This window comes from Podarcis melisellensis (genome assembly GCF_964234715.1).
Source record: "Podarcis melisellensis genome assembly, chromosome: 2".
Lineage (NCBI taxonomy): Eukaryota > Metazoa > Chordata > Lepidosauria > Squamata > Lacertidae > Podarcis > Podarcis melisellensis.
Genome location: NC_138529.1, coordinates 105914075 through 105930085, shown reverse-complemented (window position 1 = coordinate 105930085; position 16011 = coordinate 105914075). Strand labels below are relative to the sequence as shown.

General features: G+C 48.1%; 1 protein-coding gene across 2 annotated transcripts; it reads left to right on the top strand.

The window, feature by feature from the left end:
- Positions 1-2339: 2339 nt before the first annotated feature.
- Positions 2340-14434, top strand: LOC309364533 (E3 ubiquitin-protein ligase TRIM15-like). 2 transcript variants are annotated; one of them, XM_081902028.1, is made up of 7 exons: positions 2340-3306; positions 7183-7278; positions 8280-8510; positions 10385-10407; positions 11335-11450; positions 12445-12501; positions 12815-14434. In XM_081902028.1, exons 1-7 carry the CDS (start codon positions 2389-2391, stop codon positions 13393-13395), a joined length of 2022 nt encoding a protein of 673 aa, XP_081758154.1. In that variant the 5' UTR covers positions 2340-2388; the 3' UTR covers positions 13396-14434. The 2 variants fall into 2 exon arrangements, with proteins under 2 accessions (XP_081758154.1, XP_081758155.1); XM_081902029.1 differs by having other exon boundaries at positions 2342-3306; positions 12818-14434.
- Positions 14435-16011: the final 1577 nt, after the last annotated feature.

Genomic DNA, 16011 nt, shown 5'->3' with positions numbered 1-16011 from the left:
TAAATAACACATTTTAAGTGGTGTTGAAGTAAATTATCTAAATGTGAGAATAAATACATTGCACAAATACATAATTATTCATTCTTTTTTCCTTTCAGTTAATTAAAATAAAGATTCATTGTCTTTAAAAAAATATAATTTAAGTTTGTCAAAGTGTTCTGTTATATATTCCCTAATAATACAGTGGTACCTCTGGATGCGAATGGGATCCGTTCTGGAGCCCCATTCGCATCCTGAGTACAGTGGTACCTCGTACTTAATTCGTTCAGGAGGTCCGTACTTAACCTGAAACTGTTCTTGACCTGAAGCACCACTTTAGCTAATGGGGCCTCCTGCTGCTGCAGCACCGCCGGAGCACAATTTCTCTTCTCATCCTGAAGCAAAGTTCTTAACCTGAAGCACTATTTTTGGGTTAGTGGAGTCTGTAACCTGAAGCGTATGTAATCTGAAACGTATGTAACCCTAGGTACCACTTACAGATAGGTAGCCGTGTTGGTCTGCCATAGTCAAAACAAAAAAAATTCTTTCCAGTAGCACCTTAAAGACCAACTAAGTTAGTTCTTGGTATGAGCTTTAGTGTGCATGCACACTTCTTCAGATACACACTGTACCACTGTAGAACGTAACACACGACTGCACGTGAGCGCAGGTCGCATTTCGCCACTTCCGCGCATGACGTCATTTTGAGCACATGCGCAAGCGGCAAAACCCAGAAGTAACACGCTCTGTTCTGAACCCAAAAAGGCTTAATCTGAAGCTACTTCAACCCAAGGTATGACTGTACATGTGGATTGATCGGTTCTTGACTTTTATCATTCCTGTACTTGATAAACAAGCTCTATTCACAACATCCTCCTTCAACTGGCCTTCTCTTACCTTTATTGTTTGTCTGCTTAAGCCTTTTCCCATACCTAAGAAAACCATGTCAATAGAACATGATCTGGGATTTTTTCAGTGTTTCCTAGCTGTCTTTAGTATTACCTCGAAAATAATCCAACCATGATCATGAATGGGTCCTTTGGAAGATGGGTCCTAAGGATATGACTGGCCATTTCTGTGTCCTGGGTCATGCTACGGATTCTAAACCCTATTCCCCAAAGCATCAGCACTACACAAATTTGAAAGGATTGGAGGACTCTGAATGCAATAAACAAAAGACATTAAATCTTTTATCTATATACTGATCTTTGAAAAATGCTGGTAAAATATGGGATGAATTAAAAATGTAGACCTTGACTCTAGCTTGAGCAACTGTAAATGGCTAAATAACAGTTGCACTACTTTGGAGCATCCAGAGAGTATGTGGCTGGCCAGGGAGTTGACCTTGAGTCTCCCAGGTCCAAGTCCAATTCTGCCAGTTTGCTGACTTTACATTAAAGCCTCTGGCTAAAGTTCAGTTAAGAATGGAGGCTGATAGTGCATACTAAGAGTTGATCCTGATCTCTTCCTGACATTGTGTGCCAATCTCATGTGGTCCAACTGTCCTCATTTGCTAGGGACAATCACTGTTTTCTGAAGCCTAATTCTCATAAAACAGTCTCTACTTTGCCTCTGGGTTTTTTTATTAGGTTATATGATTTTGTTGTTCTTTAGAAGGGAGGGAAACTCCAGAAAGTGTTTGTGCACTTGCTTGCTTAACATTCCCCCCATTTCAAAAAAACAACAACTGTCGGTGCCCCTCCAAGACTACAACTCCCCCTGCCTGAGTTTCAGGAAGAGTGGATTAAATTTAATGATTACCTAGTTAAATATGTTAAATTAATTGAAAACATCTTACAGATACTTAACTGGTTTAGGATTTTATTTATGTTAAGGGATGAATTAATATGTTTAATTTCATAATGTGAAGATTTAAGGATGTTAATGTTTTAAGTTAAATTTTATAAGAACTGTGATTTGGAAAACCGTTAAAAGGATATGCAATAAAATTCAACCAAAGGGAAGCGAGGAAGCCACTTAACAATGTTAATAAGTGTAATTTTCAATAAGGCTATGATTTATGTTTGTTTGTCTTATGTGTTTGTTTGATTATAATGTTGTGAATACCAATAAAAATTTTTTTGGGGAAAAGGAAAGACTACAACTCCCATCATTCCTTAGCATTCGCCATCCCGGCCTGGGGCTGATGGGAGTTGGAGGCCCTCGTGACGTCAACGCGCACGCTGCGCCAGCTTCTACCGCGGGCCGTTGCGTTTCCCGCTTTGCCGCCTGGAGTCCAGCGCGCGAAGGGTTACGGCCGTAACGTCTCCCGGCTTCCCCCTCGCTTCCGCTCAGCGCCTGTCGGCTCAGCCAATCGGGTGGCGCGTCCGCCGGAAGGGGGGCAGGCGCGTCGTCGGCGTCCTCGCGGGCAGGCAGGCAGGCAGGCTGGAGCTGGACTGGGCTGGCGTCATGAGCGGCGGCGGCGTTGGCGGCGGCATGTCGGCGGAGCAGCAGCTCCAGCAGCGGCTCCTCCGCAGCCGCCTGAGGGGCGCTCAGCACCCGGGCCTGGCGGTGGGCGGCCCGCTGGCGCCGCCGCCGCCGCTCTTGCCTCCGCTGCCGTCCGTCCTGTCCCCGCCGTCGCCGCCGGACTCGCCTCCGCCCGGCACGACCCCGGCCGAGATCCCGGCGGGCCCGCGCTGCCCCAGCGAGACGTGGTGCTCGCTGTGCCGCGTCTACTGCCCGGACCCGGTGTGCCTGCCGTGCGGCCACAACTTCTGCACGGCCTGCATCGGGCAGCGCCTGGGCGAGCCCAAGATCAACATCTCCTGCCTGGAGTGCGGCGCCACCGCCCGCAAGAGGAACCTCAGGCCCATCAAGCCGCCGCCGCTCCTGGCCAGCCTGGTGGCGGACAGGCCCAAGAGGCAGAGGCTCGACTCCGGGCCCGGAGGGGCGCTCGCGCTGCCGGCGGCGCCCGTGGTGGTAGCGCCGCCGCCGCCGCTGCCCCAGCAGCACCAGCCGATGACAGTGGCCCCCGCAGTGTCTCCCGCGCCGGTATGCGCACCGGCACCGCCGCCACCGGCGGCAGCGACAGCAGCGCCCCCGCCGCTGCTGTCGCTGACGCCGCCCACCCCGCCGTCGCCCGTCGCGCCCGCGGCTGCTGCTGCAGCATCGGCGGCAGACTTGGCGACGTCGCCCCCGCTGCCGAGAAGGTTGTCGGCAGGAGGATGCGGAGAGGGCGCCGGAGGGAAGCTGTGCGAGAAGCACCGGGACGTGCTGCAGTTCTTCTGCGAGGAGGACCAGGCGCCCATCTGCGCGCACTGCGATCGGTCCCAGGAGCACCGGGCGCACGCCGTCTTCCACGTCGAGAGGGCAGCCCGGGACTACAGGGTAAGGGAGGGAAGGGGGAAACAAGAAATCAACGGCAAGCAAAGCAAGCAGGAGCAGGGTAGTCCTGGTGGTCCCTTCAGCTCCACCCAAAATCCGTTATTAGGCCAGTACCGTGGTTAGCACAAACAAAACAGCACACGGGAGGGGTTATTGAATTCTCTAGCAAAACGTTTATACCTCCGACTTCTTTGCATAGCAGTCAACTTTCAGATTTGAAAATAAGGGATCAGCAGCCTCGAAAATAAGGGATCAGAAGCATAGCTGTCAACTTTCAGATTTGAAAATAAGTGACCAGCAGCCTCACCTGTCCTGGGGACAGTCTACGGGATATCTAACAATCCGGGATAGCGGGAAGCAGCACGAAATGGTGCTGCAATAAGGGGATTTCCCACAAAAAAAGGGAAGGTTGAAAGCTATGCTTCTTTGGCTGTAGGAAAACATTTTGCTGCAATAATTTAACATCACTGTTTTTTTTGGTTGCTGTAATGAACATAAGGTTTTTATTGATTGACTGCATCACTCATGGGTTCAGAGAGCGCTGGAGTGATGCTTTAAAATGGCCAATTTATAGTCTGTACTCGCTACTTTCTTTTTTATCTTTCCTCATCTTTTAATAGCAGGGCACTTTTGTACAATAAAGTAATAACAGAAGTAAAATAATAGTATTCATTGTTCTCTGCCTGTTTTATGCCTGATGCCAGAAGTATCACTTACTAAGCCATGTTTGGAAATTAATTTTTCTTCTTATAAGACAAGTTTATTCTGGATAAAGAATTATGCTTCATAGACCTTTAAACTTCCAACTTTCTGGTTACTTTTGTATCTTGAGTGAAAATTATGTTCAAATATTGTTGGCTTGGGTCTTTTCTTGCGATACTGATGGCATAGTTGTGAGTCTATGTAGAATTCCAAGCTGTGATCTTCTGAGAAAATGCTTGGCTGTAGGATGGAGAAATAATTGGGTTAGAGGGTGTGTGGAGGGCTCTTTAGTCATCAGATTTCTAGCTTATTTTGGCATCTCTGGTTTCTTTTGTTGTTGTTGTTGTTGTTTAGTCGTTTAGTCGTGTCCGACTCTTCGTGACCCCATGGACCAGAGAACGCCAGGCACCTCTGTCCTCTACTGCCTCCCGCAGTTTGGTCAAACTCATGCTGGTAGCCTCGAAAACACTATCCAACCATCTCGTCCTCTGTCGCCCCCTTCTCCTTGTGCCCTCCATCTTTCCCAACATCAGGGTCTTCTCCAGGGAGTCTTCTCTTCTCATGAGGTGGCCAAAGTACTGGAGCCTCAGCTTCACAATCTGTCCTTCCAGTGAGCACTCAGGTTTGATTTCCTTCAGTATGGAGAGGCTTGATCTTCTTGCAGTCCATGGGACTCTCAAGAGTCTCCTCCAGCACCATAATTCAAAAGCATCAATTCTTCGGCGATCAGCCTTCTTTATGGTCCAGCTCTCACTTCCATACATCACTACTGGGAAAACCATAGCTTTAACTATACGAACCTTTGTTGGCAAGGTGATGTCTCTACTTCTCAAGATGCTGTCTAGGCCTGTCATTGCCCTTCTCCCAAGAAGCAGGCGTCTTTTAATTTCGTGGCTGCTGTCACCATCTGCAGTGATCATTGAGCCCAAGAAAGTAAAATCTCTCACTACCTCCATTTCTTCCCCTTCTATTTGCCAGGAGGTGATGGGACCAGTGGCCATGATCTTCGTTTTTTTGATGTTGAGCTTCTCTGGTTTCTACAGGACATCAAATCAGCTGGAAGAACTGTGGATCTTTAGCTTTATGTTGAAAACAGGTTTCCAAATCTTGGTGCCTAGCAACCTCTGAAAAAAACACGATGTCAGTGCATTTATCAATAGAGGATTAAAGACCATTCAGCCTGATTCTTTTGTATTCATGAAAGTGTCAAGTTACTAGTTCCTTGTTTCTTATTCTTAAGGTCCAGTTCAGTGACAATGGCCTGAACTGATGGAGGTTTCTGAATAGTAACTTTCCCCTCTTTGTGTCAAATTCCCTGTTTATAGACCTAGGGGCTTGGATTACTTATGAATTGGAACAGTAACATCTACAAGAAGTGGACTCAGAAAAACAAACTTTTCTAACTTATTTTTTTTTACTATGCTTTCTTGCTTGAAAATAAATTCTACTGATTCCCCCCCCATCTTTTTTTGAGAGCTCTTCTCATATTTCCTTTTGTGCCATTTATCATATTGAGTTGAGAAAAGGTGGTTTCTTGCCCACAGCGTTTCTTCGTTTGTGCTTCGGGGAATTCACATTAGTGAGCTTCTGATAACTCTTTTTTGCTGTCGGCTTCTTCACGTTCAATAATTTTAACACCACAAATTATTCAATACGTAATAGCTTCATCTTCGTGTGCCCCTGCTCTCCAGCTGCCAAATTCCAACAGAAAATTCTGTGTCCCAGATACCGAAAAACTGCCCCACCCAATTTTAAGTGATAGCTGGGCCAGCTAAGAAGAACCTGTTGGCCTCTTAAGAGCCCAAGTATATTTTTAGTGAAGAAGAAGAAGAAGAAGAAGAAGAAGAAGAAGAAGAAGAAGAAGAGGAGTTTGGATTTGATATCCTGCTTTATCACTACCCGAAGGAGTCTCAAAGCGGCTAACATTCTCCTTTCCCTAAGAGCCCAAGTATATTGTTAGTGTTGATTTAGGTCTCAACATGCACATCTAGGTTTTAATACCTGCAGAATCAGCATATTGAGGTTATTTTAAAGAACCTTGTTCTTTTAGCCTTGTGGTTGAAAAGATAAGTATGAAAATACATGACCAGTTATAAATTATGGGATGCCACAGAGATGCCAGGCAGGACTCCTAGTTGTAAGGAAAGGAGTAGGGTGTCAGTATTTCTCTTCCCAGCAGTAGTGTTAATAATGCAATGCATTCAACGTGTGGATTTGATTTCTTTTTTCTTGCTATGGAGCGCACACAACCATATGGGGCTATTGAAGAAACCCAACCTCCTTGTTCCTCAGATTGGGAAAAGGCTTCTGGGTGCAGGTTGCCTTCTCTTTCTCATGACAGAGTTGTTGTTGTTGTTGTTTAGTCGTTTAGTCGTGTCCGACTCTTTGTGACCCCATGGACCAGAGCACGCCAGGCACTTCTGTCTTCCACTGCCACCCGCAGTTTGGTCAAACTCATGCTGGTAGCTTCGAGAAAACTGTCCAACCATCTTGTCCTCTGTCGTCCCCTTCTCTTTTTGCCCTCCATCTTTCCCAGCATCAGGGTCTTTTCCAGGGAGTCTTCTCTTCTCATGAGGTGGCCAAAGTATTGGAGCCTCAGCTTCACGATCTGTCCTTCCAGTGAGCACTCAGGGCTGATTTCCTTCAGAATGGATAGGTTTGATCTTCTTGCAGTCCATGGGACTCTCAAGAGTCTCCTCCAGCACCATAATTCAAAAGCATCAATTCTTCGGTGATCAGCCTTCTTTATGGTTCAGCTCTCACTTCCATACATCACTACTGGGAAAACCACAGCTTTAACTATACGGACCTTTGTTGGCAAGGTGATGTCTCTGCTTTTTAAGATGCTGTCTAGGTTTGCCATCGCCTTTCTCCCAAGGAGCAGGCGTCTTTTAATTTCATGACTGCTGTCACCATCTGCAGTGATCATGGAACCCAAGAAAGTAAAATCTCTCACTGCCTCCATTTCTTCCCCTTCGATTTGAAGTGATGGCACCAGTGGCCATGATCTTCGTTTTTTTTTATGTTGAGCTTCAAACCATATTTTACGCTCTCCGAAGGCAAACAAGCCTCTTGCCCAACTGAACTATATTTATACATCTATACTAAAACAAACTCCTGTGCTCTTGATACCTCTGATTCCCTCCCTCCCATCTCAAGCCACTTCTGTTTTCTCAGGAGAGGGTTCTGGCACAACTAGAGATCCTGAAGCAGGAGAAGAACACGCTGTGGAGCCAGAAGCTGACTGGAGAGAGGAAAATTCAGGATTACATGGTAGGTACCTGTTGCCATTGGTGATCAGGAACAGAGGCATTGGGTCTTGAGGGGTGGTTGTTGTTGTTTGGCCGTATTACTCCCCGCTCCCAAATTCCATTTTTTTCTACAGATTCATAAAAGGCAGTGCTAACTATCTTGTGTAATTAGCAAATTACACTGTGTAAGTGGGCCTAATTTGCATAGGATTCCCCCCCCCCAACAGAAACTTTTCTAGAAAACCCACATCACAAAATGTGGCCAAGCTCAGGAATAAGACGATACCTTGCTTCCCATTAAAAAAAAATTAGATAAGTTGTTTCTGTTGTAAAAAAACCCCAAAACTTTTTATATTTGAGTGTTTGCCTGAAGAGGCAGTCATTTTTTAGTTCTTGATGTTTGTCTCTTTTAGTGGCTTGTTGTGTAATCGCTAGCTGATGGTCCTAAATAAATATTTTGATTTCATCCTGCAGAGCAAGCTATCCATGGTTGGGTCCCATACGGTGGACAAGTGGGATGTTTGTCCTGGATAACAGTCCTCAGGCGGGGTGCTGAGCATTTTCCTGTTTCTGCTGCAGCCTCCTCTTGCAGCCTTATCCTCCAACCAGGCTGGCTATTTTGCCAAGTCCAGGGACTGAAGAAGCTGGGTTGCAGATGCTATACAGCAGAACATTCCTTTAACCCCTCCAGGTCCACCTGGAGGGAGATGGAGGCCGTTCCAGGGGATGATGGGGTAGTGGTAGGGAGAAGGGAGGGAAGTGTTGCAGACACCTGCTGGTTTTAGATAATGTCTCCTGCCCCTGCCCCCTCCCATCCCCAGCTACTCCCCCGTCATTTTTATTTTGCCTTCCTTTTCATAGTCTATTTTGGCCTCATATCTTCTGCGTCTGCACTGTCCCTTGTGCTGGTTCGTAATACAGTCTTGTTTGGTTGGTGTCTTCTTAGGGCTGTAATGATGATCTTTTTCTTGTGCACCCACAAAGGGCTCTCTCAACTCCCCATTTTACCTGTGGTCATTACAGGAAACCGTCCAAGCAGAGAGACAGGAGATCATATCTGAATTTGAGCGCCTCCACCAGTTTCTCAAAGATGAGGAGCAGCACCTGCTCGCCCAGCTAGAAGAGCTCGATAAAGAGATAGAGAAGCGGAAGGACGAAATGGTTACCAAACTCTCGGAAGAGCTTTCCCGTCTTGGCGACGTGATCGCCGAGATGGAGGTGAAATGTAAGCAACCGGCAGCCGAATTTTTGCAGGTGAGATTTTGCAATCAACAGAGACCTCTTTCTCTGGCCTGGAGTGGAGACTAGCAGTGGGCTAGCATTGGGGGCCCCCGGCACTGGAGCTCTAGAGAGCCCGCAAGTATCTGAAAGCAGGAGTTGCCGCTTCCTTGCCACCACAGGAGTTTGGGCCAGGCAGAGCTTAGACCTTCTCCCTGCTGGAACGGGCAGCAAACTGTTTTGTGTACAGGGTGCTGGCGGGGCACGGGCCTCCTGGAGGCAGCGGCATATGTGCTGTTATACTGGATTCAGGGTCTCTACGTGGACCCCCATCAGCTGTGATAGTCCCCCCTGTGCAGGTGGCAAGGCTGTTCCTTAGGAACCAAAGCCAGGTGGGAGGGGGAAGGAGGAGCTCCATGGTTCCAGCTTATGGAGAGCTGCGAAACGGCCATTCCGAAGGGGGGGGGAGCGTCCCTCTGATCTCGGCTCGCCTTCTTTTAGAGCGCCCTTTGGCTTTTGCAAAGGACGGCTGGGACGCTGTAGCTCCTCCCCTTGCGGAAGGCTATGACACCAGAGCACTCTGCTGTTGGCAGATGTACTTCCAGGTCCCTCAGCCTGACCTGAAGGCTGTTGAGAAGCTGGCCTGGATCACCTCATTCCTTCAGGTTCATGTCGGGACACATCGGGTATGGCTGCCATGCAGACCTCTAGTACGTACCGTCCGGTTCCTATGGGTTCTCTCTCTTAAGGGTGTTTTGGGGACTCGGGGCACTGCTGTGGCTGTGGGACTGGAACAAACGTCACTCTGAGCTTTCAGTCTCTGGAATAATGCTGATGACTGCATGCCGCGGGGATACCGGGGGAGGGACGCCGCTTGTGTTTTTACGGCCAGCGAGCGGGGTTTATTTCCTGACTCGTTTGGAGGAAAACAAAAGGGGCTTGTGGAGTGTGTGTGCCTGCAAAAAAAAGCCTGCATTTTCTGGGATCTCCTTAGGGTCTTCCTGTGGTCCACTCTGCGGTGAACGTCATTTGTAGCTATCGCAAGGATGTGAGGCTGGTTTGGTTTTTTTTAAAAAAAAACGAGCAGCAGCTCCTGCGCACTTGATCCCTTGGCACAGAATCTTTTTTTTTCTCCTTTAATTACTTTGAAACCAGCTCTCTGATCACAAGCAAGAAGGAGACGATTTTAGGTAACCTGTGGCGTGCAGAGAGTCACTACAGGTGATGGTGAAGAGTGCGACGCAGTGATCGCGGGTTGGGGAGATTGCGGAGGCTCTGCCGGGGCCTGTGCTCCTGGGAGCGGGGCGCCGCTGCCTGTGCCGAGGTGCACCCCCTCTCCAGCGGCGACGCGGTGTGCCTGTCGGGACAGCAGCAGCGCACTTAGAGGTCGTGTGGGTGGCGTGGCTGAGGGAAGGAGCCAGCGGCTCCAGGCAAAAGGCAGCCGGTGGGCAGGCCCCGGTGGGGGCGAGAAGCCAGCCTGTTCACCGGCAGGACGGGGTGGGAGGACAGTTCGGGAAGGAGAAGGCTGCTAAAAACTAGGGCAGCCCTTCTCCTCAGAGAAACAGTTGCAGCACCAGGGAGACCACCGTGCCACGAAGGCTCCCGTGTGTAACCAGAGCACCCCCCACCTCTCCTGTCTTGGAGCTATCACCAGATGTTCCACCTCTAGGATCCCAGGTAAGAGCCTGAGGGCAACTGGGGGGGCAGGCTACTTACCCCCTGCCTTGTGAAGCAGCAGAGGCTAGAACAAAGCTTCCACCCCTCCTGCCTTTGATAGCACTCTCGGAAGTCCTCTGCAGCCTGAGATGGGGGGTGCAGAGGCAGGCTCCCCTTTTAGCTTATGACTCGCTCCTAGTGCAAAGCGTTGTGGGACTTAGCTCCTTTCTCTCTCTCTCTTTCTCTCTCTCTAGGACATTAAAAAAACCATGAGCAGGTACGTGGCGATTTATTTTGTCTCCCCATCCCCCCAAAACCTCAAAAATGCCATTCCTAGTCCTCAAATTGCTGCTAGCTTGCAGACCAAGGAAAGTGGTCCATCTGTTGCTCCTCCAGCCTTACAAGCACCAGGGCAGTAGAGCAGTGTTCAAGGCGGCATTTAGATTCCTCTGCTTCCAGGGACTCAAAACGGACGCTTAGCCTACCCTAGGAACATTTGCAACCAGAAGCAGCTCTATTTGACACAGGTAGGGAATCTGTGGCCCTCCACATGGCTGTGGGATTCCAGCTTCTCTCTCCCTCTGCTTGTGTGGCCAGTGGGATGAAGGGAGTTGCCGCTCAACAGCATCTGGGCAGCCACAGGTTCTCTATATGATAAGTGACGGAGCAGGAACAAAGCTTGGGAAGCGGGGGCGGCTTCACGCGGTAGCTTGTCACATAAAACTGCATCCCTTCAGTCCCCAGACCAGCTCATGGCATGTTGGTACCTGAAATGGGAAATACAAATGACGCACACATATATTAAAACGGAGCACAGCCCCTCATAAAATTACCCAGCACAAGCCTCACAGATTCAGTTGGCAGCTGTGGCAGAGCTTACGCAGGAGAACTCTCTGGTGTGAAGGAGGTTTGTCCCCTGCTCTGCTCCATTCACGGCACCCAAAATCTGCTGCTTGAGGCATTTGCCTCATTGCAAATTTGAAACGGTCCTTTGCAAATGTTGAGACCAAAGACAATCGTAAAAGAGAGATCTGGAATTGCAAAATTTCACACTGTTATCATTTGATTTAGTGAGATATATTACTTAATAATAAGTCTGCTTCGTTTCCTTGAACCAGTAAAAGTGTCACGTGGCCAGAAAAAAACATCCTGTACATTGGACTGTTTACACTAGGCATTTTCTCTTTTTGCTTTCAAAATGCAGGTGTGCACCAGGGCATTTCCAGCCATCCGAGGAAGCTTCTCCTAAGCTCGAAGAGAGGCTGGAGAACTTCTCACGGAAAGGGAAGCTTCTGAAGGAAACTCTAAATAGATTCCAAGGTACAGGAAAGAAGGCTGAAGAGAATGCGGGACTTCTAACGCCTGGCTCTTTACCATCTGAAAATAACCTAAATTCTAATAAGTGTCTTCCACTTTTCATTTTTAAAAATTGACACTTTGCATTGAAATCCAGTTCAGATAGAAGTCCCCACATAACTTTGGGAGGGAATGTGGCTCTGGATTTTGTAGAGGCACAAGGAAAGATGGGGTTTCACCAGGAGCTGTCTAAGGGCACTTAACTGTGAACTAAAAGTCATGAATTCATTGCGTGGCCCTAAGCTGAACCACTGTTTCAGCCTTTGGATCTCACTCCATACCTACAGTTGCTGCAGCTTAGCATTTAACTTGGTTTTGGTACAGGTTGCTTGCAGCAAAGACAAAGTGCTTTATAAATTGAGGTTCTTCTCTACAGTATTTGTACCCTGAGTTGTTATGGCAAAATGGGAGCTCTGTATTCTTGCTGAGGCGTTGTGATCTCAGTCCCAGAAGTCAGTGATGGCAGAAAACGATAGGAAAAGACTGCAAGTTGTGTTTAATGGGAAGCTAACAAAAGGGAGAAAGGGAAGGTTCAATGATGGCAGACTGTTTCGCGGAAACAGGATGCGGGAATCACTTAGTCGCTAAATTCCATTCCATCTCTTAAAGCAGCAGTTCTCAACCTTTGGGTCCCCAGATGTTGGACTACAACTCCCATCATCCCTGAGCATTGCTCTTGCTAGCTAGGGGGTGATGGGAGTTGTAGTTCAACAACATCTGGGGACCCACAGATGTTGAGAAAGGCTGCCTTAAAGCAAGCTGCATCCACATTAGTAACTATCACCTGGAAATGATGTTTAAGCACACTGACTTCTAACACGAGAAACCCAGGATGAAATAGTCGTCTAAGAAGACCACTCAGTGGCCTCGGGCAAGTTACTTTCTGAATTGTGGGGGGCTAAGTGATTTCTTTAAGAGAGATTTTGCTGGGAGGAAAAACTACCTTTTCTTTCTCTAGATAATGTGACATCTGTCGTGGAGAAAGGAGAGACTGTGAAAACACTGAACGATAAAGGTGAGTTTTCATCATCATCATCATAAAAAAAAATATTTATATCCCGCCCTCCCCAGCCGAAGCCGGGCTCAGCGTAGCTAACAACAGTAATAATGGTGGGCCTGAACCCTGTACTCTGTCTGCCCGCCAGATGTTTAGGACTTCAGCTCCCATCAGATCTAGCCATTATAGCAATAGAGATGTAGTAAAAATGGAGAAATGTACACCAAGTGGGAGGCGAGGGGCACCTCTGCATTGTGGAACAAAGGTTGTTTGTGGGATGGGCCCACCCCTCACTTCCTCAGACTGAAAACGGCTTGCCTTATGCCTTCAGCAGATGCTGCTCTCTATCCGGACGTACCAAGTTCTTTTCTACCATTGGACCGAAGGAACGCAGGATGCGAAGAACTCCAGGAGAGGCTTCCCGCCTTAGACTACGTCCCCGACGCACCCAAAAGATTGGATTCCAGAGCTTTGGTTCTGGGCTGTGACGGGTTTACCTCTGGGAGATACTTCTGGGAGTTGGAAGTGGGCGATGGGGAATTCTGGGCCGTCGGGGTCACCCGAGACCCGTCAAAGAAGGGCATGATGGGGTTCAGCCCAGAGGAGGGGATCTGGGCCGTGGGGTTGTGGAAGGGCCAACACTGGGCTCTCACGTCCCCTGTGACCGCCCTGTCCTTGAGCAAGCCCCCAAGGAGGATCCGAGTGTCCCTGGACTACGTGGGGGAGTGTGTGACCTTTACGGATGCGGACACCGACAGCCCCATATTCACGTTCCCACCGGCCTCTTTTAATGGGGCGCGTACCCACCCCTTGCTGTGGGTGGTGGGGTTCCCCGCTCATTCTGTATTTCTGAGGCACATGGGAGTGAAATACCCAGCCGGGGTCCATGAGATGGATATCCTGAGTCCATGATTTTAACTCCTTTCCATGGACCCGGTGTAAGAGGCGGCGGGGGGGGGGGGGGAGAGATGTCTAACTGGCCAAAGCAGAGAACCAAGCTCTTTGGGAGCAAGAAAGTTTGTGTGTTTTACCTCTGTGTGATCTTTGGGAGAATAGGAGGAGGGGGCGGAACTGTTCTCCTTGCACCAAGGCCTTATGATGTTGCCCTATGGAATAGCACAAGGACTGTGAATGAAGAAGACTGTAGGCCTTGAAAAAATAGTATCGCTGTTAGGACATCCTTCATTATACAAAGGATTGTCAAGACTCCTCTTCCTAGTGGTAGGTTTGAGCTTGTTCAGTTTGGGGGGGGGGGACTTGCAGATATTAAAAATTGAAATTTTAACTGCATTTTCAGCTGGTTCATATTTAACACATTTTTTATTTATTTCTTTTCCTTTAAAAGCAACTGCATTTTAGCTTTAATACTTAGCAGCTGATTTATATTTCATTGAAAGGGTTTGCTCAAAATGGAACACTTCATCCAGAAAATTTTTGCTTCCTGTGCGGGTGACGCTAGCACAGAGGTGATGATCCTGAATTGGGCATCCTCAGATGTGGCAGATCTGTTTGTGGACAGCTTTTAATCCAATCTCTAGGGCAGATTGATCTCTTTCCTCCCACTGGTTCATTCTGAAGCCCAGTTTTACTCCTGCTTTACTCAGTTGGTATAAATCCTCCACACAACAATTCTAAACTGGGTGTTCCAATTTTTCTGAAGGTGACAAATACATTGTGCAAAGAATCTTGGGACAGTAGTTGAGGTGGATACATTTTTAAAAAAAACAACGCACCAAACATGTAGTGTTCTTCAAAGCATTTCACACTCTCTGCTTTTGGAATATCTCTCTTTTCCGAATGTGTGTTTGTGAACATGGCACTCATTGGACACAGCATGATTTTAGAGTGAATGGGATCCAGTGTGAAAGGAGTGCCATGCTTTTTTTTTTTTGTATACCACAGGAAAAAATAAGCCTGTTTTAATAAAGTTGCCTTCCCAGTAACAGGAAAACAGTGTGGAAATGATCCAAAGTAGCTTGATGTGTATCTGTGGCTCTTTAAAAAAAAAAAGGCATTTCAGCAATCCTTATTCCATCCTCCCCCTGCTGAGCATCAGGAGAGTAGAGGCCAAAATTAGGCATTTCCATTCCATATATACCGAGGTAAAAGTTCCTTGTTGGTACCTTGGTTCTCGAATGGCTTAGTTGTCGAACAAATTGGCTCCCAAACGCCGCAAAAAAGTGAGTGTTCCAGTTTGTGAAGGTTTTTCAGAAGCCGAACGTCTTCCACAGCTTCCGATTGAGTGCAGGAAGCTCCTGCAGCCAATTGGAAGCAACGCCTTGGTTTTCTAACAGTTTTGGGAGATGAATGGACTCCTGGAACGGATTAAGTTTGAGAACCAAGGTGATGTTCTCTGACGTTGAGTTGGAAAGAAATCACAGTCTGTTGGAGTTCTTTTCTCCTTAGGCTTTCTCAGCCTGCTTGTTACAGCAAAGCAGCCCTCGTGTTTATAAATCCATAGTTCCCCTGTGGTGAAAGGCCTAGTTTTCACAAATCACATTGCTCCTTCATATGCCTTCTTCCTCTAATGAGCAGGGATCCAACAGTAGGCGGAGTTTGGGGGGGGGCATTAAGCTGTGTGATGCTCTCTTTGCAGTTAAACTAGTTCCATTCCAGAAAGGTTTGTGTCACATCTGTATGTGATAAATAACCCAAGGAGCTAAGTTCCATTGTGAAAAATCTGCATTTACACCTCAACGTCAGGTTAGGGATGCTATTTGCTTTGCTTACCTGCCCACCCACCCTGCTGTTGCCTCTGTGGGTAACACTACAAATCTGCCTGGTCTGAGCACCCAAGGCACCACCTCCCTAGCTTTTCCTCAGCATTTCTAATGTCCCTGGAGTTCAGAAAGGCTCTGGTGTAGCCTCCCAAAATAAACCCTCCACCTCTGCCAGGCTGTAGTGCCCTCGGACAACAGGCGACTCATCTGTAACATGACCTCCTACCTCAATGTGTGTCCATTGCTGCTGGTAAAGGTAAAGGACCCCAGGACAGTTAAGTCCAATCAAAGGCGACTATGGGGTTGCGACGCTCATCTCGCTTTCAGGTCAAGGGAGCAGGCGTTTTGTCCACAGACAGCTGTGGCCAGCATGACTAAACGGCTTCTGGCGCAACGGGACACCGTGACAGAAACTAGAGCACACAGAAATGCCGTTAACCTTCCCACCACAGTGGTACCTATTTATCTACTTGAATTGGCATGCTTTCGAACTGCTGGGTTGGCAGGAGCTGGGAGAGCAACGGGACCTCACCCCGTCGCGGGGATTCAAACCTCCCGCCTTTGGATCGGCAAGCCCAAGAGACTCGGTTTAGACCACAGCGCCACCCGCGTCCCCTGCTGGGGCTGATACTTCCACACTAGCCCTTGATTCCTGCCTTGCTGGCCCGTGTAATAGTAGTTGTTTCTTCAGAGGATATACCTGAACGTGGAGGTGCCTTGTCACTTGTTGACTTCTCCCTCCGCTATCCCAACCCCTTGTGCAGACTCCTGTCACTCTGCCACTTCTAGCTGTGGCGCCTTCTCATTG